General features: G+C 38.9%; 1 protein-coding gene across 1 annotated transcript; it reads left to right on the top strand.

Annotated features, from left to right (window-relative positions):
* The first annotated feature begins 12,890 nt into the window (after positions 1–12,890).
* Positions 12,891–24,452, top strand: mapk13 (mitogen-activated protein kinase 13). The gene is made up of 12 exons (XM_084917192.1): positions 12,891–13,122; positions 15,184–15,313; positions 15,464–15,522; positions 17,511–17,616; positions 19,230–19,259; positions 20,324–20,371; positions 20,680–20,794; positions 21,408–21,479; positions 21,996–22,075; positions 22,929–23,007; positions 23,252–23,425; positions 24,054–24,452. Exons 1-12 carry the CDS (start codon positions 13,010–13,012, stop codon positions 24,137–24,139), a joined length of 1,092 nt encoding a protein of 363 aa, XP_084773318.1. The 5' UTR covers positions 12,891–13,009; the 3' UTR covers positions 24,140–24,452.
* The last annotated feature ends 154 nt before the right edge of the window (positions 24,453–24,606 follow it).

Here is a 24,606-nt window from a genome sequence, read left to right as displayed (position 1 = left end):
ATTCTGATCTAAACAAAGCTGCACTGGTCACTAATATGAATAAATTAATAAATAAAAGCAGCATTCATGTGCATTCTAGCTCATCCCGCTAGACATTAGCTCCATCTTGTGGGCTGTATTTAAAAACTTGACTTCTGAGCTGGAGGCTGGACGTGACGTCTTCTCATGTCTCCACACTTACTGCTGTAGCTCCTAATCGGTAGCTGTCAGTATTGTTATGAAACTGCTTTAAAAATTTTATTGCCGTGTTTAAGATCCCCATAAATTAAGATTATTGCAGCTTTTATTTGCAGCTATAAATATTTCATATTTGAGTCTTTGGGTATAGAGGATAGTAAATTATACTTTATGCTACTATACCACTTCACGGAGTAACATTTAGGTTCCGTACAGTGATGTCAGAAGCTGATATAAGTCACTCACTGGAACTTAATCAAAGTTCTATGTGTGGCATCTCAGAGACCTTGAAAAAAATCTCTGAAATTTGACATTTCACTGACATTTGTGCAGCCAGAATGACAGTGGCTTTCACTAAGCAGCTGATGGGAACTATTTTTGGAGATGACCCAGAAAGATTGACAAAATGCAAATAAACAGAGAAGAGCAAATGGATTTATGATCAATATTGGCAGCAGTAGGCAGACAACAGATGTCTGTCAAATTGGGTTTCTCGGCTAAAGTAATTACAAAGAATAAAGTATGCCAAGTTACTTATAATGTGCCTCTCTGGTAGGGGGAATTTAACTAATCAAATGCATATCTCCAAACTCCACAGAAGGGCAGAGGGACAGTGTGTCTGCCAGAATGTATTTAAAGTTACAGTTAGACCATTAAACTAAGTCTGTGCCACATGCTAAATTGTCCTTTGAAGATCACTGGCCCAGCCATTAGTAGATTACTCTTTGAAATTTTGTCCACAGGAGAAAGCCTGTTGTACAGTACATGCATGAATCTGATATTATGGCAGTAGGATGGGGTGGGTTTTATGAAATAGAATGAATGTGAAGTTTATTGATTTCAGGATTACTGTTGCTTACTGCTGAAAAAAAGATCTTAGGTTTGAACCTCCTGCTTTCTTCTGCTCTCCACATTAAAAATATATTGTACGTTGCTCTGTGCGTACTACACCTTTGATAGACAGGTCACCAATTTTCAAGGAGTGTGTGTTGTAAATGGCTTCTGGTCCGTGACGCCTTTTTATGCCAGTTTTATTTTAAATTCTGGTTCTATTAACAATAAAAATAATAGTATACAAATATATATTTTGGATCAAGAAAAGCTGTAAAGGTGACCAGTAATTTTAAAATTTCTTCTAAAATTATGGGCAGCCATTACAGAGTCTTTAAGACTGGTATAATATGTAAATTTTCCTTAGTTCTTGTATTTTGCACAATTTAAAGTCTATTTCATGGTTTCTAATTGATACCTGTTAATCTACCAAAGAGGAAATAAATGCATTAATAATAGTCTGTGTGTCAGTGTTGATTGCATTATAACAATATTCCCTAGGTGGTAGAAGAGGATCTTATACAGGGAGTGCAGAATTATTAGGCAAATGAGTATTTTGTCCACATCATCCTCTTCATGCATGTTGTCTTACTCCAAGCTGTATAGACTCGAAAGCCTACTACCAATTAAGCATATTAGGTGATGTGCAACTCTGTAATGAGAAGGGGTGTGGTCTAATGACATCAACACCCTATATCAGGTGTGCATAATTATTAGGCAACTTCCTTTCCTTTGGCAAAATGGGTCAAAAGAAGGACTTGACAGGCTCAGAAAAGTCAAAAATAGTGAGATATCTTGCAGAGGGATGCAGCAGTCTCAAAATTGCAAAGCTTCTGAAGCGTGATCATCGAACAATCAAGCGTTTCATTCAAAATAGTCAACAGGGTCGCAAGAAGCGTGTGGAAAAACCAAGGCGCAAAATAACTGCCCATGAACTGAGAAAAGTCAAGCGTGCAGCTGCCAAGATGCCACTTGCCACCAGTTTGGCCATATTTCAGAGCTGCAACATCACTGGAGTGCCCAAAAGCACAAGGTGTGCAATACTCAGAGACATGGCCAAGGTAAGAAAGGCTGAAAGACGACCACCACTGAACAAGACACAAGCTGAAACGTCAAGACTGGGCCAAGAAATATCTCAAGACTGATTTTTCTAAGGTTTTATGGACTGATGAAATGAGAGTGAGTCTTGATGGGCCAGATGGATGGGCCCGTGGCTGGATTGGTAAAGGGCAGAGAGCTCCAGTCCGACTCAGACGCCAGCAAGGTGGAGGTGGAGTACTGGTTTGGGCTGGTATCATCAAAGATGAGCTTGTGGGGCCTTTTCGGGTTGAGGATGGAGTCAAGCTCAACTCCCAGTCCTACTGCCAGTTTCTGGAAGACACCTTCTTCAAGCAGTGGTACAGGAAGAAGTCTGCATCCTTCAAGAAAAACATGATTTTCATGCAGGACAATGCTCCATCACACGCGTCCAAGTACTCCACAGCGTGGCTGGCAAGAAAGGGTATAAAAGAAGAAAAACTAATGACATGGCCACCTTGTTCACCTGATCTGAACCCCATTGAGAACCTGTGGTCCATCATCAAATGTGAGATTTACAAGGAGGGAAAACAGTACACCTCTCTGAACAGTGTCTGGGAGGCTGTGGTTGCTGCTGCACGCAATGTTGATGGTGAACAGATCAAAACACTGACAGAATCCATGGATGGCAGGCTTTTGAGTGTCCTTGCAAAGAAAGGTGGCTATATTGGTCGCTGATTTGTTTTTGTTTTGTTTTTGAATGTCAGAAATGTATATTTGTGAATGTGGAGATGTTATATTGGTTTCACTGGTAAAAATAAATAATTGAAATGGGTATATATTTGTTTTTTGTTAAGTTGCCTAATAATTATGCACAGTAATAGTCACCTGCACACACAGATATCCCCCTAAAATAGCTAAAACTAAAAACAAACTAAAAACTACTTCCAAAAACATTCAGCTTTGATATTAATGAGTTTTTTGGGTTCATTGAGAACATGGTTGTTGTTCAATAATAAAATTATTCCTCAAAAATACAACTTGCCTAATAATTCTGCACTCCCTGTATGTCTCTTGAAGGTCAGACTATAATCAAATAACACACCCAAGTTTCTGACAGCTGATTTCATGTAAATGCATAAAAGACCAGGGGAAGACTTGATGCTTGGAAGCAGCTCATCTGAACCAATGATAAGAATTTCTGTCTTATACCAGTTTAATTTCAAAAAATGTGCACAAACCCTATTCTTAATATCAGTTAAGGCAATTTGTAGGGCTTGAGAGGATAGTTGAAACGGTGGAGATCGACCTGTGTCATTGGCATAGCAGTGGAATGAAATGTTGTTTCTCAGTAGAGAGCATAGGTAAGGGAAAAGGGATAGGTCCCAGTATAGAACCCTGAGGAACTCCAGTATTTAGGGCAGAGTAAAGAAAGCTGTGGTCATTAATGGAAACAAAACATTTTTGATTGGTCAGATATGACCTAAACCACTGCAGAGCTTCCCAGATATACTAACCCAGAGGCCTCTAAATTAAAATTGTATGGTTTACTGTATCAAATGCTGCATAAGTCAAGTAGCAGATTTTATATTCTGTACTTAACACTTAAATGAGCTTAGGTAAGAGTTACTGCTTATTGGTGCATCAGTGATTTATTATCTCAGAGACAGTTAGCTTCAGTATAAAGTGCTTTGTTTGGGGGTGTTTGGCCATAATTAATTTGTTGTAATGCTTTTGTTATGATTTTTCTGGCCTTGTTAGCATTAGAGCATGTAAGAATATGTATTATTTACTATACTTTTAGTCATACAAATGCTGTAGCTGTAACACCTACTCTGTTGGTAGGTTCAGTTACCTGTATTTTGGTCCAGACAAATATATTAAAGTCCTGGACACACTATCATTAACATGCATCCCATTTAATTGTTCCCATAACTTTAGCCAAAGATTTAAACAGAGGCTCTGATCGAGGGTCTTATTGTTTTTTTCTTTGAGAAAAAAACATTTCACCCTGCTTGTTGAGAGCTCAGGGTTTCTCTTGAAAATTGAATCAACTACTTTGATTATATTTTAGTGCGTCCTGGGTTCCTCCTGGTGCATGGCAATCCCCAGCAGTTCTTGGAGGATGAAGGAATTGACACCATTGACTGAACCCCGTGCTCACCTGACCTGAATCCAATAGAGCACCTCTGCAACATTATATTTTATCCGATGCCAAGAGGTTATACCTCAGACTTTCCAGGAGCTTTAATTACGATTACTATTACAATTTTGATAACTGTTGACTGTCTTCCCTACACATTAAATGTGTATGACCCTTAATTGACCTAACACTTCCTTAAACCTGATGGGGCCTGCTGACTCTCATTCAATTCCCCGTCCGCACTTAAGACAGAGAAATAACATTGTCCTGAGGCAAAAAGTCAAAAAATGTTATTTTAAACAGCTGAAATCAAAATCTGACTTCAAACTACCAAATATAGTTCTTCAGATGTTCAAGTACATCCACATATTTTGAACATAGTTATTTCTATTTATGTATAAAAATGATGTTATTCTTAGCAGTAGCTGATACTGCATCCCATGTGAATTTGTTTCCTGAAAGGACTGCCAGGTCAAAGGTCAAACCCTCTTCAACTTCTCATTTTAGTAAACAGTGTTGTGTCTTGTGTCATCAAACAGAAAAAAATAATAAATACAAATTTTAGGGGACAGCGTAAACCAAAAACTGTGGCTTGTTGCCCCAAGGCAGCACCGTGCCATAGAGGGCTAATGTGTTGTGATGTGACGCCAGACTACAAAGTGTTACAGGATATGGTGGTCTGTTTTTATCTTTTTTGAGGCATTTTTTCCAAAATGAAAAAAATAAATGTTTTGCTTTCTTTGCAAGCCCCTGGGAACTTGACTGGAAGCGAAGGAGAAGGAAAAAAAAAAAAAAAAAATATATATATATATATATATATATATATACATATATATATATATATATATATATATATATTTTTTTTTTAATCACAACAACCACAAATTTAAATACAAAACTGTTCTTACAATGTCAGAGTGTCTAGTTGGATTTGATCACATGGGTTGCTTGGCTAGGCTCACTTAAAGAAAAGAGAAGGTAATGTTATTTCTTTAAGGACAAAGTAGAAAGAACTCCTATGAAGAGTATAAATGAAGATTGCATTCTGCACAAAATACCAAGGACACCAGTCACACAAAAGAAAGAAAGAAGCATAGAGATTGAGCCACCTGGAGAGCATAAAGCCTGACAGCCAGTTAAAAGCGAGGTCCCAGGACAACTATTGATCAGATAAAGGAAAGCCTTAGGGAACCGAGAGGACAAGGGGAACAACAAGCAGAGAAGCTGAACAATGCTTTCTGATTGACAGAGAGACAAAGTGATGCTCGTGTACTCATGTCTAGGATAAAGGGGGGTTGTTTTAGGGCACAGTATACTCAGCAGAGTAGTAAACACTTTTTAAGCATTGCCATTAGAGCAGAGCTTCCCAAAGTGTGGGGCCCGCCCCCTAGAGGGTGCGCAGAGCCATTGCAGGGGGGGCGTGGTATGAAAAGGAAAAAAAAAGAAGAAAAAAGAACGCTTGGACACTTCTAGCATAATGGACGGGGTTTTTTGACGGGGCGCCCACGCAAACGCAAAGCAGGAGATGAAGCATCGCTGAATATGTTTCCAAACTAACTTCCTTCCAAGCCACAGAGAGGCATTTTTTGATTTGATAGCAATGTTGAATATTATTACACAGGAAAAAAACAACTATACGTAAAATAATCACACCGTGACGCCTCTGCCTTTCTAAATGGAGCGACAGTGGGTGCGTGTGTAAATGTAAGCGTATAAAAACAGAAGATAGTCAGGTTAACAGTATTTTGTCGCTATCTGCCATTCTGCAGTTCATCTCATGTAAACAATAACGTGGTGCACAGCATGACGTGAGTTTGGGAACCACTGCATTAGAGGATAAACTTAAAGTAAGAATAATCTATTATTTATGCAGTCTAGTATAGTATATTAGTCTCAAATGAGGCATAGACAAAGCAACCATATTCTAATTAATGAATTAATGACTAAAACTAATAGTCACCATTCAAATGTGTTCTAAACTTTCAAAGGTACCTGGTTTATTGACTTTCAGCTGCATCCATGAATACCAGTGAAACAGGACATCTGCCTCACTAAAAAGCACAAAAGTACAACAGAGCGGCAAACACAAGCAAGACATAGAAATCTTCAGCCTTAACTAGAAGGTGAGTGATCGTAGGATTGCACACAGGTGAGTGTCAACTCGATTGTCTCCAGGTGCGCACTTTATTGAAATGCATAAGCAGAATTACTCACATGCACACACACACACACACACAATGATATAGAAGAGAAAGATAGAAGGTGTGTTGGCACAGGACTAGAGGATCATGACACCTTTGTCTTCATGCTCCTGCATTGTCATCATATTAATGTTATGCTGGGTAATAATTGTGAGTTCAGATTTAGGTGCTAGCTACATCCCGATGCAAGATGTCATCATGCAATGCTCTTCCTACTGTCAGTCGATGTTGATCCATTGAACACTTACATCTGTTTAATGGTGTTAAATATCCCAATTCTTTGATCTTTGGGCTGAAGGAAGAACAACACTCGGTGTATAAATGTTCAATCAACAATCTCTTTATTCCATACAACACTTTTGAGCATTAACCATCCGGACAGGAAATATGGACAGGAGGGTGTCCGCCAGATCTCTTATAGCTTCAGCCCCCCTCCAAAGTCATGAAACCTAAACATCCACATTCTTTCTCTCTCAGTGAGCCTAAGTTATGACCTTGGCTTCCTGTGCAGTATGTTCTGTTCTTTCTAATCAGACAAATAAGGCCATGATTCTCTGAAAACAGTATTTCTTATAAATCAGCAGTATAATGCATCATAAAACAATGTCATTCATTCACAATAAATCAGCAGTCTAATCAAGGCTGGACTGGGACAAAAAATCAGCCCGGGCATTTTGACTAGAGACCGGCCCACCAGGTATTATAGGAAAAACCATAAAGCCTTTGAATGAAAACAAACGCTGTTGTCACAGTGATGTACACTGTCTTGTTGATATATATGCATCAGTCTTATAAACTTAAACCTACACCATCCTCCCTATTCTGGTATTCTAAACAGTACCCGAAAGTAGACTGCTTGGTCGAGTTAACCTCCTGAACTACCTACAACACATGGTAAAAACCTGAAATTAAGCCAGAGAAGACTAGAGGTGAGACATGATCATTACTGAATACTGATGACAGATTTAGTGATATTTTCATAAACCATTCATTTGCCACATCAATAAACAGCATGACAGGGCAAAATATTTTTTCTAACATGGCAACCTTTAAAAAGTGAAAGGAGATAGAAAGACAGATGAGAAAGAATAAAACTTAATTGACTTTTTATTTTTATTCTTGGCGATCGTGGCTCAAGAGTTGGGAGTTTGTCTTGTAATCGGAAGGTTGCCGGTTCAAGCCCCGGCTTGGACAGTCTCGGTCGTTGTGTCCTTGGGCAAGACACTTCACCCGTTGCCTACTGGTGGTGGTCAGAGGGCCCGGTGGCGCCAGTGTCCGGCAGCCTCACCTCTGTCAGTGCGCCCCAGGTTGGCTGTGGCTACAATGTAGTGTGTGAATGTGTGTGTGAATGGGCGGATGACTGGTTGTGTCAAGTGCTTTGGGGTCCTTAGGGACTAGTAAAGCGCTATACGAATACAGGCCATTTACTTTTTGATGGCATTTTACACACAGTATTGGTACAGAATCTAGAAAATGCGGGAAAATACTGGCATCATATATAGTACTTAGCTACTTCTGAAGAAATTATGATGGGACCCTAAAAAAAATGTACTATGTACAATAATGGATTTCTATACATTTTACATCAGATGAAAACGTTTGTTGTAAGATTCAGATAATTATTTGTTAAAAGTGAGACATTTTAAATGAGAAAATGAAAGAAAAGTATTTCCTTGTGCCCCCTTTTCCCTGTTAATGCTCTACCTGGCCCCATGGCAAAACTTTGCTAGACCTGCCCCTGCACAGTTACCAGCTGTCAGCTACTTAGAAAAGGATCCTGGTGTTATTTGTCTCTCAGTTCATAACTTCCCTTCAACTCATTCATGTCACCTAAAAGGTAAACCTGTTTCTCCATCACCTGTTCAGCTCTGATGATTCAGTAAGGACATCTCCTGGTTTCATCTTCATGTTTCCCTCTCAACAGATAACCAAACCAATATCATGACCAGCAGCTTTTACAGCTCTGGCTCCAACAAACATCAGCTGATACTAGAAATTAATATTAAATAAATTCTAATAACAGCTGATCAAGCTTAAACGTGCTGCTGTTGTTTAGCGCGACATCCGCTGGTTTCTTCTTTCTGGCGCAAAGTGAGCGATAACCAAACAAGAGAGAAAAGCCGATCAGCTGATCATTGATCAGTTTCATGATTGAAGTAGAAACAGGGGAGGGAGGGGGGAGAATGAGAGAAGAAGAGGCAGCTGTGCAGCAAAGACACAGAATAACTCCAGCTTTGTGTCTTTTTCATTGTAGCTGAAGTCCGGGACAAACTGTGTTCCTTTTCACCTCAATACGAAACGCGCAATATTTTCTCTGAATACGAGACGATTCCGTTTTTTACGGGACGGTTGGAAACTCTAATAACTAACCTTATAAATAAAATAAGATAAAACAAGTTCAACATCAATAATATCATAGCACCCGCCCAGCAGTATAGAAACTCCGTCATGCTAGCTAGTACACAGTACGAGTTATTGTAACTGACTGTAAAAAGTCAGCACAATGAAAATAAACTCCACCTAAACTTGGTTTATATCTGACCCAGATAGACTGCAGGTCATAACTTCTTACCTGAAGTTCAGTTCACCGCCTCGGGTCTCTGCTCCTCCTGCCTTTCCGTCATCCACCTGCCAGCGTGTTGCATCTGCTGGCCTCCACCACTTGGTAATGTTACTGAATCTGTGGAAGCTCCGCAATAGCCACCACCAAACAATTGAGTTATTTTTACACATCTCCCAGCATCTGGCCAATCCAACACCTTTCAGTGTTTATACCGTTACGAAAAAAAAAACAAAACATCGGCCCACTGGGCAAATGCCCGGTATGCCCGATGGCCAGTCCAGCTATGAGTCTAATGTAATACAAATCAGTCTAATAAATGTAATAGTTATCACCTTCTTCTAAGTCAGGAGAATAATGCAACCTAAAACTACATAATGATTTCACAAGCTTTAATTAGAGGTATAACATGTCATAAAATAGTATAATAATCTCACAATGGACGTATCATACACTATATGGTCAAACATATTCACTCACCCATCCAAACAATTGAATTCAAGTGTTTCAATCACTTCCATGGTCACAGGTGTATAAAATTAAGCACTTAGGCATGCAGACTGCTTCTATAAGCATTTGTGAAAGAATGGGTTGCTCTCAGGATGTCAGTGAACTCCAGTGTGGTATTATGATAGGATGCCACCTGTGCAACAAGTCCAGTCTTGAAATGTCCTCATTATTAAATATTTCAAAAGTGGCACAACATGGTAGACCACATTACATCACAGAGCGGGCTCAACGGATACTGTGGCACAGAGGTTGCCAACTTTTTGCAGATTCAGTCAGTACAGACCTCCAAACTTCATGTGGCCATTAGATTAGCTAAAGAACAGTGTGTAGAGAACTTGATGGAATGGGTTTCCATGGCCGAGCGCAATATAGAGAAGTGGAGACATGTTCTCTGGAGTGATGAGTCACGCTTCTTCATCTCAAAATGTGATGGACAAGTCTGGGTTTGGCAGTTACCATGAAAACAGTACTTGTCTTACTGCATTTTGCCAAGTTTAAACTTTGCTGGAGGGGGTGTGGGGTTGTTTTTCAGAAGTTGGGCTCAGCTCTTTACTTCCAGTGAAAGAAACTGAAAATGTTTTGTGCAATTTCATGCTCCCAACTTTGTAGGAACAACTTGGGGATGGCTCCTTCCTGTTCTAGCATGGCTGTGCACGAGTGCATACAAGCAGGGTCCTTAAAGACATGGATGAGTGAGTTTGGTGTGGAAGAATTTGACTGGCCTGCGCAGAGTCCTAAACTCAGCCCGAGAGAAAACCTTTGGGATGAATTAGAGCAGCGGTCTCCAACCTTTTTTGCGCCACGGACCGGTTTATGCCCGACAATATTTTCACGGACCGGCCTTTAAGGTGTCGCAGATAAATACAACAAAATAAAACTAGTACCGGTACCGAAAAAAAGAAGATTTATTCATAACACACGCGAAAAGACCCAGGAAAACCGAGTTAACGATAACAAAATAATGCTGCAAACCGATAAAAACCCTGAAAACCATACATTTCACACCTGAGCCTCAACTCTCGCGGCCCGGTACCAAACAACTCACGGACCGGTACCGGTCCGAGGCCCGGGGGTTGGGGACCGCTGAATTAGAGCATACACTTCAAGGCCGGCCTTCTCATCCATCATCAGTGCCTGTCAAAAATTCCCATAAGCACACTCCCAAACCTTATGGAAAGCCTTCCAATGAGAGTTGAAGCTATTGTAGCTGCAAAGGGTTGGCCGACACCATATTAAACCCTATGGAATAAGACTGGGATCTCAGTTATATGCGTGTGAAGGCAAAAGGGGAAATACTTCTGGTAATATAGTGTATAATAATGTTTCCCACATACTGCCTGGGCAGCTGAAAATGGTCAAAACTAAAATGTGCTCCTTCTACTCAGAGATGAAAGAATCAGTAATGCAGTGCCTCCATGAGACTCACATACATGGTTTTGTATGAAATGACTTATCAGCTAGTGCAGGGGTGTCAATATGCCAGATCTGATCCATCATGGCAGTTCAGTGCACCCTGCTGCATGACTTTGCAATATGTATAACCTGCAGACAAGGTGAGCGCTGTTTGTTGTGTCAGGAGGATCATTACAGGAGGCTTAGAATTAGAATTTGTGTCATGAAAATGGTTGTCTGAACTTTTAATTTCATCTGAGACAAGGATCTGACTCAGCATTAGTTTCACAGACGTCTTACTTCCTTAATTTACCACAGTACAGTTTAATGACTGAATGTGGAGAAGCACACATATGGTTGAAACTGTAGACATAATCTTCTTGAGAAAAAATCCTCTCAGGATGACGTGTCATCATCTCAATGGTCCTTATACTTTTCATATAGTACAACTATCAGGTCCAGTTTTTAACCTTGTTAATGTTAGTCTGCTTTGCAGGTCAGGTGACTAAACAGAGGCTGATAAGATTAGGTCTTAAAGCTCTAGGTGTTTGTATTTACGCCAAAAAAAAAAGGCTGCAGGGTAGCTTTTGAAAGCAAGAAAGTTTAACAGCTGGCCAAATGGCTGAGTCATCGGCATTGATTCATGACCCTTTCAGCGCTCACAGGTACATTATGATCAATTTGTGCTCTGCAGCAGAAACACTTAAAAACAGTCACATCATCCCTTTTGACTAGCCAAAACAGAAGGGCTTCACTGACTCATCCTGAACAGGTAATACAGGTCTCTCTCTATATATAGATAGATAGATAGATAGATAGATATACAAAAAAAACTATCACTTCATCCAGCTAAATCATTGCATTTGGTTATTCCTGCGATTGTAAAACTGTAGTTTTAATAACACTTTATTAATAATTTTTTATTAATACTTTGTCTCTCAGTATATCTTCCCCTCCTAATCAGTTCTTTTAAAAAATGTGATTGATTTATTGAAATTTTCTTTATTGATTTAGAGGTAAAATGCTGATAGTAATATGCTATCAATACTTAAGGAAACTCTAATTTTGTTGGATAAGTTGTGAAAACTACCACATGTCACTGTAACTCACAATTCCCACTCAGAAAGGGAAAACACACTAGAGAGCAGATCCAGGGGTGTAGGGTGCTTTGATGACACCCTACATTTGCAGACTTTAACAGCTCTAATACACAGGTGCTGAAAATCGGGCACAAAAAGATTTTTTTAAGTTAAAATGTATGTAAAATGTAAATAAGATAGCAGTAACAGGTTATGAATTTTTAAAGCTACAAAACCAACATATTGTATAGAAAGTCAAAATCTCCAGGCTTCGTGTTTTCGTCGATTCCTGTACGTGTGAATGGGGCCTGCTGTAGGCTGTCATGATTCACAAACTTCTGGCAACGTACAGTAATTATTCATGACAAATGACACCTACTGTGTGTGGGTGAGAGTACATCGAGTCATGTCGACATGTTTCAGCAAGCAAGCCGTCCGCTCGTCTGATTCTTTACACTGCTAATTTCGTGGTTTTAGCAGGTTTTTCAGTTATGTTTCCACACATTGGACGGAGGTTTCATTTTTTTCTGATCAAACAGTCTTCTACAAAGCAACGCCTACATCAGGTTATGCTTGTACAGACTAACTAGTTGCTTGCAAACAGATGCCTCATACTGGTACTGAGGGCGCTGTGTAAAGGGCGTCAGAGGATTACACCGGAAGTTGGTTTTTGCTTTCAAAGTAAAGCTTCATTATAAACTATGATCAGATATAATAGTGTTGTAAGATAAAAGTTGAGTCTTAAAAAGAACATTTAACAGTCTGGTTTATCGAGTAGATTGCTTGTATCACAATTAGCGGCCCTGCTGAATTTCTTTCTGTTTTTTTAATGAGCTCTCTATAATATATTCAGTCTATATTTACCAATGATTGCTGACTATAGTCCTCTCGCATTAGCTTGCTAGCTGCCTGTTTTATTCTTGCATCACTCCCACGCAGCGACGGTTGGAAATTATTTTGAAAACTGTTAACGGAAGTGGGATGTAAGGCGTAATCGCTGGTACTTGAACAGTGAGTGTTTTGCTTTACCTTCTGAGCAAGTGACAGGCACACGGGAGGAGGGAGAAGTTTTTTGTAGCTTCGCTTGCTCCTCTTCATCATGGAGACTCGGGCACATTTCACCCGTGAGGAAATTAACAGCACGGTGTGGGAAGTCCCGGAGAAATACACGCACCTGAAACAGATAGGGACCGGGGCTTACGGCTCGGTGTGGTGAGTGATTTATCATTTACTGTGCACTGCAAGAAGTGTGTGTCGCATTTGGGGCTCATTCACGTTAGCTACACTGGCTGCACACAGTGTGTAGTGGGCCTGCGTTATATCCTGTACAGTCTAACATAGAGTGGTCGCACAACCAGTCAACTCATGTAGCAAGTAAGCACCTAGTGTCATATTATAGCACGACGACCACACAGCCCGTTATGTGGACCTTACAGTCTTATATATGTTTACCTGCAGTAGGAGTAGGAGTTATGATTGAAAGTCTGTATTAAAGATGGCCACTTTCCATTTTCATGGCATCATACAGTTACATACATGATACAGTTAAACACCAGAATGACTGTTTACGTAAAAACGTGCAGCAATTTAAATGTTTTGTTTTCTCTTTTTTTGTTCTTTTTTTTTGTTGTTGTTGATTTTTTTTAGCAATACAATTATTTTTGCAGGCTTACATAAAAATGGGGGATCGGGTGTCAAACCATTAAGGAAACTAGATACAGACAACATCACTTATCATTGCTTTTTTACAACCTCCCTGGTTTTTATTTGGCTGGCTGGATACATACAATCCCTGATTAGGGTTTCTAAAATAATTTCTGTTTGCACATTTAAAATGCTTCAAGTTTAGTCATGTAGCTGCCTTCATAAAATGTTAATAACTGTAAAGAACCATTTGAGAAGAGCTATTCAGAAAGCTCTAAAGCCTATTATTATATTAATATGTCATGAGGGATAAAATGTGCAAATGCTGGAACAGTGGCAGATGTCAAACACACAAGGCCATTGCTACGTTTCATATTGCTGTCACGTAAGTGCTCTTAAGAATAACCATAGGTCAGTATTTTTTGAAGAAAAAAAGGCAGCCTTTTGCCTTTTATCCATTATTGTGTACATTAACCCTTGCGTTATTGTTGAAATCACTGATTTTCTTCACTGTCAAATGTGCCTTCCTAATGAACTTTACCACACAGTTGTTCTAACTTATTTTGACTAAAAATATAAACTCATAAATTATGACAGCACTTAGTTTAAATTAGACTAAATTTCATAACATAAACTCTGTTTCATGTCAACATATTAGCAGGGCACAGATGCTGAAAGACATCCGTTTTATTCATTTATGTCTAGTTTTGAGGCTCAGCCCTCACCCCCTGTCCTTTCAGATTACTGAGGCAGTTTAGGGAGGCTTTGTGTCTTTGCCCACTTTTGTAACACTGTAGGGTTTTACCTTACAATATAAAGGGCCTTGAGGCGACAGTTGTTGTGATTTGGCACTATATACATACAATTGAAATGAACTGAATTAACGGATAAATCTTAGTAGGTAAAATTTTGAGAACCTGGATGAATGGCGAAAAAACTCTTTACTGACCTCAAAGCTCCTGTTGTCACAGCAGCAGTGTTCAGGCATGCTGACTAGGCTTTAAGCATAATAGTGTGGGAGTTATGATCTGTTAAAAAGCTCAGACTGGTCGACCTTTAAAAGAAGCAGCATCTCATGAACACCGTGAACATTATCTGAACCTACCTGCAAATGGAGGAGGGAAAGGAAATAACAAACAGAAGCACAGCCTGCAGTTTCATGTTTTTTGTTTGTTTGTTTTTTTATTGTAGCTATTTGCTTGGCATGGATTAGCTGTTTCATGTAAAGCCGGCTGTAATATCTGACATTACTGCATCAGTGTTGTTCACAGCACACATTGAAGTGTGCAGTGTGTGTTGGTGGATGCGGCTCCAAATAGCCTAACAAGCCTGTCCTCCTACGATTTGGTGCCCTGCAAACATGCACGTCAAGAGCTGCCAAACATTCACATATTGATAACTCAGTAAACCACAGACCACCACACAGTTAGAGAATGAGTCCCACGTACAGTATCTCTATCTCATATCATCTGTGCTTTTGCGTTGTGTTTCATGCATAGCCTCTAAGTGTGACTGAAACCCCAAAAATAGACTATTCAGTCGTTTTCAAATGGTGAACATTATAGTGAGACTAAAAGGTCCAAGCAACAGCAGCCAGCTAATGACTTATTACATTATCGTTCCCAACAGCTCAGCACTAAATGAGAAGAATAAAGAAAAGGTGGCCATTAAAAAGCTCCACAGGCCTTTCCAGTCAGAGATCTTTGCTAAGAGGGCCTACCGAGAGCTCCGACTGCTCAAACACATGAAACATGAAAATGTGAGTAGACGATACACTATGCATACTCAGTCGCTTTTAGGAAGTTGTGTTTTTGGCATTGTAACAGTACTGTGATGCAGTAATATTCTGTAAATGAGCCATTGCTTGTATGTTTTAGTATTTGTCACCTGCTTCTTTCATTCCAACTAGGTGATAGGACTTATCGATGTGTTTACACCTGCCCTAAGCCTGGATGACTTCCAGGACTTGTGAGTATTCTTCATCTTATTAGCAAACCGCTCGGGGAAAGGCAGACAACACTTTAAATGATCTGCAGGTTCAAATGGACTGGTGCTTATACAGCACTTTTCTAGTCTAATTAAGAATTCAAAGCACTTTTTACTACTAAAGCCTCAGTCACCCAGCCTCACACACACACACCCACGCACACACACACACACACATTTATAAAAGCACTTTTTTTCTATCCCTAAGCTCTTTTCTTTTTTATCATCAACAATTTTTATTTATTTCATTTTAAACTTCAATAACAGAACTTAAGGATAAATACATAAATAAATAGTTTAAAAAAAACAAACAAACAAAAACAAAAACCAAAACAAAGGGAAGTTATCCTATTCTTTCTTCGCACACCAATCCCCACATCACCACTCTGTCATTACTCCTCTGTTCTTCAAGTTACAGAAAGCCAGCTTGTAAAGGGCGACCAAGTACAATCATATTGATGCAATTTGTCTAATAAACCATAAGTCACTTTTTTGTAAGACGCCAACTTAGCCATTGTCATTAGCCACTCTTCATAGGGAGGGGGGTTCTTTTTCCGCCAATGTCTTAGCAGGACCCGTTTGGCCGTAGTAAGAGCCAAAATAATCCATCTTTTTGTATAACTGGAAAAATCTCCATCAGAAAGTTCTGTGGTTATACCAAGTATGGACAGTTTTGGTGAGATACCAAATCTCCTTACCCTACCAAATTAGTGTATTAAGATGATGACTGCACCCATGATATTTTATATTTTATCTAATATTCCATTACACATTCCAGATAAGTATTTCAAAGATCTAGACTTTTTGATCCGGCAGTTTCTTTGGGGTAGCTCACCGCACTGTTTAAGTATTAAGAAACTTCAAGCGAGTGCAAAACAAGGTGGTTTTTCATTGCCTAATTTCCAATGGTATTGTTGGGTGATGAACGTGAAACAACTTAGAGCTTGGTTACCTACTGCACCAGTTAAACCCATCTGGTCCCATATAGAGACGGAAGTTAATGGCGGTATTTCTCCTTGGAGGGAGCTGTTTGATACCAGTCATATCCCCAAGCTCTTTTCTAACATTTACGCACACACTCAAATTGCAATGGCTCCATCGGGGGTAATTGGGGGTTCAGTATCTTGCCCAAGGATACATCAACATACAGACTGGAGAAGGCGGGAATCAAAACACCAACCTTCTAATTGGTAGATGCTCTGCTCTGCCTCCTGCCACAGTTGCCACATTAGCATGGTGCACATGCTGTCAGAGATCTGTTTCTTCTCTTTAAGCACTCGACACTAAAACTCTTGGAGGAATGCAGTACTTGCAGAAAAAATCTGTGGGGGTTTTCTAGTTTAGAGTTATTAGGGGAAAATTTTATAGTCAGGATCATATAAAATTACTCTGTGATACATGTTGCGACATCTACTTGTAACGTTAAAGAAAAATATGACAACTTAATTTTTCTTTCATTTTCCATGTGAGCATGCCTGTGAAAGAGCCTTTCCCACACTGAAAGCACACTTTCTGTCTACCTTAAAGAGGACATACTGTCCTTTAATTGTCATGTATTATTCAGTGGGGGGAAATAATTATTTTATTCCCTGCTGAATTTGTAAGTTTGCTCATTTACCAAGAAATGAACAACCTATAATTGTTATGGTAGTTTAATTTTAATGGAGACATTTGCTTTCTCACATGCACAGCTAAGATTTAAGCTGCTGCTGCATCACATGAGGAGACTCTAAAAAAGGTGGAAGAATATTTTATTTGGAAGTTATGTAAACATACGCAAGTCCACCAAGCTCCTTGGTCAAAGGGAGACAGGACAGATTACAGCACAGACAGTGTGTGGAAGTTAAGAGTAGGATGACTTGCTGAGGCAGTGTCGTATATCATGTTTGGACTGTTAGGCTGAGGTAATTACTTTACTCTCTGCCTCAGGGTTGTCTCACTGCACCTCTCGTCCTCTTTTTCCCCCCCAGCTACCTGGTAATGCCTTACATGTTTACTGACCTGTCAAAGGTGCGGGGTCAACTCTCAGAAGACAAAGTCCAGTTTCTTGTCTACCAGATGCTTTGTGGACTCAGGGTGAGCCAAAGATGATCTCTACCAAACTTCAGAAATGAACTATATTTATATTCCAATTTAACTGTTTAACAGAGTCATGTCAGAATAATACTGTTGTATATGTTGTTCCAAAATTTATTGGACAAAGACACGTTTTTTTGTAGTTAGCCTCTGTACACCACCACTATGGCACCACCACCTTCATCTTCAGTTGCTAATTGGTTTATGGGGTCTTCCTATTTATATTCAATAACTTAAAAAAAGCCTGCTCTGTTGGGTTGATATTAGGTGACTGACTTAGATGTCTACATTCTTTGCCTTGAGAAACTCCCATTTGTCTGATTAGTTCAGCAGAGTTTAGCTGAATCAGAGCAGAGAGCATAGCCCTGTACACTGCAGAATTCATCCTGTTGTTTCTATCAGCAGACACATCATCAATAAACACTAATGGTCCAGTTTCAGTGGCAGACAGACAGAAGGACAGACAGATTGATGCATACTCTGTCATTTTCACAAGGGAAATTACTATGATACAGCTGCAGGATGAAGACTAAAAATACTATATTCCACAATAAAAAAAAAAAACCCAACATTGTTAAAAATACCCTAATATTTGAGGTAGTGCCAAAAAATTATATTTACAACAGTAATTTAAAAAAGGGAAATAAAAAGTTAAGATAAAGCAAAGTTAAAGGACAAAAGACTGGGATTGTGCAAAAGTGGAAATGGCATTAATAATAAATAGCGTATACAATACAGAAATGTATGAGTGGAATCTGTCCTGATAGGTGTGTCATTCTGACCCAAAAAATGTTTGTCCAGAATTTTTACAGGCTCTTCTAGATGTTTTCTGGCAAAGTCTAACCTGACACACGTGTTCTTAAGTCTAGTTGCGTACAATTTGTTGCAAAATCTCTGTATTTCCATTCATGAGGGATTTTCTTGATTATCCGCTTTTAAAAAATTATACAGCTGCTTTCTCACGAGTTTTCTTGACTTGGCTCAATGTTGTGAAGCTGTTTTCAGCCTCATGTTGGCCTCTGTCACTTGGGCTATCGTGTTTAAAATGAGAGTGAAAAGCTGTGAAATACAAATTCAACTGAATCAATGTCACATGTTATTTCAAGCCTCACCTGGGATGAAGTTGCTTATGATTCAACTGTCAATTTGGTTTGAGCCTCAGAATATGGAGGACTGTGTATAAACAATGCTTTAATTCCTAAACAGTTCATGCAACACTTCTTTCAAACCCTTTGGATTAAAGCTGAAAGACTGTAATCATATGTTTTGCTATTTATTAATAATAAAAGATATAATAACAGATTATTAATAATTATCATAAATATTTCATGATTAGGATTTACCTGACTGTATGTATCATGTAGCACATATACTTACAGAGAAATTACAGGAGAGTTAGCCTTTTTTGCTTTAAATGAGTCAATGAAACACACAATGCAATGGATATAATTATTAACAAGCCTAGTTATTAATTAAAAGGTATTTGCTGTGTGGCCAAACAGTTATTCATCAAACTCCTCTAATAAAACTTTACTTTGAATTTAGCCTAACTAGGCCTGGTAAAAAATGATAATGTAAACTAAAGTGTTCCTGCTCTGTTTATTCCTTTGCAGTACATTCATAAGGCTGGGATTATCCACAGGGTAAGTACAACTCATTGTCCCATTACAGGAAGCTGAGCTGTTTTGGGAGTACCTTTTTTCCTGTTTTATGATAAGTTGACTTTTTCAGGTTATTGTCAATAATAATAATGATAACTTTATCTATATAGCACTTTTAAAAATCTGTATCACAATGTGCTTCACCAGTGTAACACAATAAACAAAGCACTGCACAAAATAAAAAAATGAAAAATTTCCGATCAATAATCTGTAGCGAGAAATAGGCGACTTCCTCAGGTCGGAGGAAGTGACTCACTTCTCCGACCTGATTTCCTCAGGCTCACTGTTAAAAATTGTAATCTGTGCAGGATTTTGTACCGCACAATGTTGTGACTCAGATTGCAGATTTGGTATTCCTCATGTTCTTTGGAAATATATTTTGTAATTCATTTGTTAAGCAGTCAGATGAAAGCGTGCCCAAACAGGTAGGATGACTTAACTCCTCTAATGCGTGTGCATGTCTGGAGCTGTTAGGTCACACCCTTTAACTCCAGTTCCAAGACGTCAAAGATCTGTCGGTAAAGTAAGAGCCACTTTTGGCTTCCTTATTCAGACTGGGTTGCTACAGCAGGTAGCTCCGCATGTTTGGTGCGGCAGATTTTTATGTTCTTCGTGACACAGCCCCAGAGGGATGTATGTCCACTCCTGAGTTCAAACCAGGGATCTTTGGCTTGTTAGACAAATGTGCAAATCACTACACTGTGAAGTGTTACCCTGCTGTTACTCCTATAACGCTTAAAGCAGATACATTTTTATCAACACCTACTGACAGTGATACACTTCTCACACCTTATGTTGCAGCACTAACTGCAGAGTTGAGGCAGTGTGTCTTATAGTCATCTTGTAGTTGAGTCACGATATTGAAGTCCTTGTTTTAAGTCCCCACAACATTCATGTGTTTGAGTTCAGCTGAGCCATGTGAGACCACAGGAAGCACGTGCACTAAAGCTCTTACTGGCTCTAGTAAGCGCCTGTGGTCCAATCACTGTAATTTCTTCTTAATTACCATTTGGACTAAACGTCATTCGACTCATTTTCTCTAACAGGATCTTAAGCCTGGAAACTTGGCTGTTAATCAAGACTGTGAACTAAAGGTATGTACTTTCTGCATTACTGCATATGAGAAGCAGTGAGATGATAGGGCAGCACCGGCAGCAGACACAGTAGGACTCAGCAGTCGATGTAATTAACAATATACAGGAGGTAGAAGAAGGAGTTCATTTACATACAGTTGTGCACTCGAAATAATCCTGAAACTATAGAATCATTTGTTATTGTTTATATCAGATTGCCATATATATGTATGCAATATTTTATGTGTTTCATTAAAAGTAAACAGCCTGTGAGACACTAAGTACATGTTTGACTGAGATTGTCATCCGTTTCATTGCTGCTGATACAGATCCTGGACTTTGGGCTGGCCCGCAGTACTGATGCTGAAATGACAGGCTACGTGGTGACCCGTTGGTACCGGGCGCCTGAGGTCATTCTGAACTGGATGCACTACACTCAGACTGGCAAGACAATTGTAGCTGTTACATATTCTTTCCCACCGTTCTCTCTGTCGTCTAGAGTTGGCCTCTTGGTGCTGTGACCATTTGTTGTTTGTTACGTGAAAACGTCTCGACACTCCAGCTTTCATTGTTGCATGTATGGTTCTTCAAGGGTCAGCAACTTTTGTAATCCTGTTCCTAGTTCCTGACAAATGTTTGAAGTTGCATGGATGTCATCTTGAGAAAAGAAATGTTTGGGGTGTTTTTTCTCCTCTTAATCTTTTGACACAGATGGGTCTGACAGTGCTGAGACTCAATGACAGAACTGTCACTGCAAACCCAGGATTTATGTTCCTTTAGGAGATGGTGGTTTTTCATTTTGTACATAGCATCCACAGAGTGGAGTGTAGCTGCGAAAGCAGCTCTGACAGGTTTAGGATAGTATTACTCACTGAATATTCCCCCTTTCAAAGCACACAACATATTCAGCTCTCTGCTGTGAATAGGAACTGTGCTCTGGCATATAAATGCCACCTTCCTCATTCCTGCTGCACTCAGCTAAACTTACAACCCTCTTGGTGTTATGTATTCTTTATGATTTCTCACTAATGTTACTTTCCTTTGGTATTTCTTGTAGTGGACATCTGGTCTGTGGGCTGCATAATGGCAGAAATGATCAATGGAAAGACCCTCTTCAAAGGAAAAGATTGTATCCTTTCTTCAGCTTGGTCCATTTACTAAACTTTACCAGCCTGTGTGATAAATAATAAGTTGAATAATGAATGTCAGTATGCAAAGAGAAAGGTATCAAGCACACTGTGTGAAATCCATTTAAACCTTTAATATCGCTTTATTAAACCACTGTAATAATATAGGAGATGGAAAGGTGCTTGATGACAAGCTCTATAAATAAGACACAAAATGAAGCACAAGCGGCAGTTACAGTATATTAATACAGAGCAAAAGCGGCATATTTCCCGAGTCAATTTTTTCCCCTACCTTGCTATAAATGCTCCTGCTTTTGTTATATTTCTCTTTTATGTTCTTATTTTGCTTCTGATGCACCAAACTGATTTATAGCTCTGCTAGGAAATAAAGACATCATTTTGGCTTTCATTTTCCTTTATTATTCTGTTTTGCATGCCTGCTTCATATCTCTATGTTCTGCTCACTGAACCACAAATGTAAGAGTAAAAATCCTTGATTCTAATCTGTTTGCTATAAGACATGGACCAGCTGACTCAGATCATGAAAGTAACTGGTGTGCCCGGGCCAGAGTTCATCCAAAAGCTGGACACTCCAGAGGTAGGAAGAACAGTATGTGTCTGTCATAAATATGCAGTTATGCACTAGGAGTACTATCTGCACAGAAAATTTTACAAATGTCCATTGCCTTTAATGTTAAACATTTTTTTATAAGTGATTTCTCTCAGATTGAGCATAAAAAAAGCATCATATCTCAGAAAGCATTTGAGCTGTGGTGCACTAGATCCTTCACTGAAACCCATGAAATTAGCATACAAAGTGAAAGTTCCACCGACAGCCCTCTGAGGTAGAAATGTACAGCATACTGCAACCTACAGTGACATACGGGAAATTTTGTCGGACTTCTCCTTTTGTCCTTTTTTTCTTTACCAGATGTGAGTAGTTAAAATCTAGAAATTGTCCTGAGGGTGGCACTAGAGGAACAGTCAGGGCATTAATAAAAGCCTGTAGTAGGATGCATTAATAGGAAGGAAGTTAAGGCTTTTGGAAAGTCCTGTTTTGCAACTCTATAGGATTTTATAAATGGCCTTAGACTTGTTTTCAGCACAATGCTAACAAGATGGCTCACATGCACAAGTGACGAATTGAATATACAGTTCCATCTTTGGAAGTCATATTTGCACAAGGACTATGTAACTGTATATGAGTATGAAATCAAATATAATTCTATCTTTGGATTTATTTCGTTTTTGTAAGGTGAATAACAAACAATTCAGTTTTACAAAATAACAGCATGAACAACATGAAACAATCAGCCTGTCTTTGATAAATGAAGACCTTTTTTATTATTTCATTTTGTAATCACAGTTAAACTAAATCATTGTTGCCACACTTAAAGATTGAATAACAAATATTCTGTGTCTGGGTATTTGTGTTTGATATCTTAAAACAGGCCAGAAATTATGTCAAGGGCCTTCCTCGATATCCCCGAAAAGACTTCTCAATGTTGTTTCCCAGAGCTAGTGCACATGGTGAGATGCACCTTTTTTTTTCACATTTTTATTCTTTTTTTTAAATCACACTTTTTCTTTCTTTCTTTGGTGTTTTTCTTCTTTGTATGGCTATAATTAGAAAAGTCATTCATGATACCCTGTTAATGAAAGCTTTTCCATTTTCTGGCCTGCTAAGTGATAAATATTCACTTACTTTTTCAGTTTCATGGTTTTTGTATCGTAGCAAACTGGTGCATTATTCCACACTGCTGACCTTTTGTAGGGGTTGATCTGCTGGAGAAGATGCTTGTTCTGGATGGAGATGAGAGGCCCACAGCGGAACTAGCTCTAGAGCACCCATATTTTGACAACTTGCGGGACCCCGATGATTTCCCCAAACCACTGCCATATGATGACAGTCATGACAACGACACATTGTCCCTAGATGAATGGAAGCGTAAGTGGAAATCTTACTATGATAATCATGTCTGTAGGTCTCCTCCCTAACTCCTCCTACACGTGTTAAACAATCTGAATGAAACTTACTGTGTAGACTGCCTAGGGTACCAGGATTATCAACATCTATATAACTTTTGGGAATTATTTTCATAACACTCAAATCTTTACAAATCCGTATGCTGATCTCAAAACGAATGGTGATATTACGTCTATGTTACGTATGTGTTTTTGTTTGTAACTCATTTTTGTTAACCAATTTTTAATGCAGTGGCTCTTGGGGGCCACAGGAATATGCTATTATGCATTTCTATAAATAATTGTTCATCAGACACTGACGCAAATAGTGCCTGTTGTTTATTTTTGTCTTATGCAATGAATACATAGCTTGCAAAGAATAATAATAATAAATATATGTATACATTATGGATTGGTGTTTTTTTTTTTTGTTGTTGTTTATAAACAGTCATTTTTGCTTCCTTACTATACACGGTGATATAATAAAGATAAAAAGATTAATATTAATAAATGAACATAATGCCATCATATATTTTAAATAATGCACTTTATTTAATTTGACACCCCGTTCCCTCTTTTTTTAATTTATTTATTTATTTATTTTTACACAGGATTGTGTTTCAGGGAGGTGAAAAGCTTTGTGCCATTCCCACGGCGGGACTCCAAGAGGAAAAACACTCTGACCATGTCTCCATGATCTGATGAATGTCATGTAATTACTGATGCCCCAAACAACAAGCATACAACCAATTGTGCCCTTGTATATTCTAAGCCTGGATTCATTATATATCTTTTACTCAGTTAATATCCTGAATCAGTGTTCAAAAGAGTAAAACTGTATCATCCCCTTTTTTTACGTAACGTGCAACTGTTTCCTAAATGTAGCTTGTTCATAGTGTTACACATTCCCTGTCAGTGGATTTTGGTGTGGATTTATTGTAACTAAATGCTACAGGGTTTCTTGTAAGATTTACTGCAATGTTGTTTTCCAATTAAAAAATTCGACACGATGTGGCCTTTCTCATTTGCACAGGAGGCAGCTGAGTTGAATCATCTGTGACATTGCTTGAATATACACTGGACTGGGTTGGTACATTAAGAGACTGTATGTGTATTCATGTATCAGGAATATTGTTTCACAATGCAAGATAAATATGTATTTTA

This window comes from Perissodus microlepis, chromosome 20 (assembly GCF_051167445.1).
Source record: "Perissodus microlepis isolate ML-2025 ecotype Zambia chromosome 20, ASM5116744v1, whole genome shotgun sequence".
Classification (NCBI taxonomy): domain Eukaryota; kingdom Metazoa; phylum Chordata; class Actinopteri; order Cichliformes; family Cichlidae; genus Perissodus; species Perissodus microlepis.
Note: the sequence above shows the minus strand (reverse complement) of the source record. Positions and strands in the feature narration are given on the sequence as shown.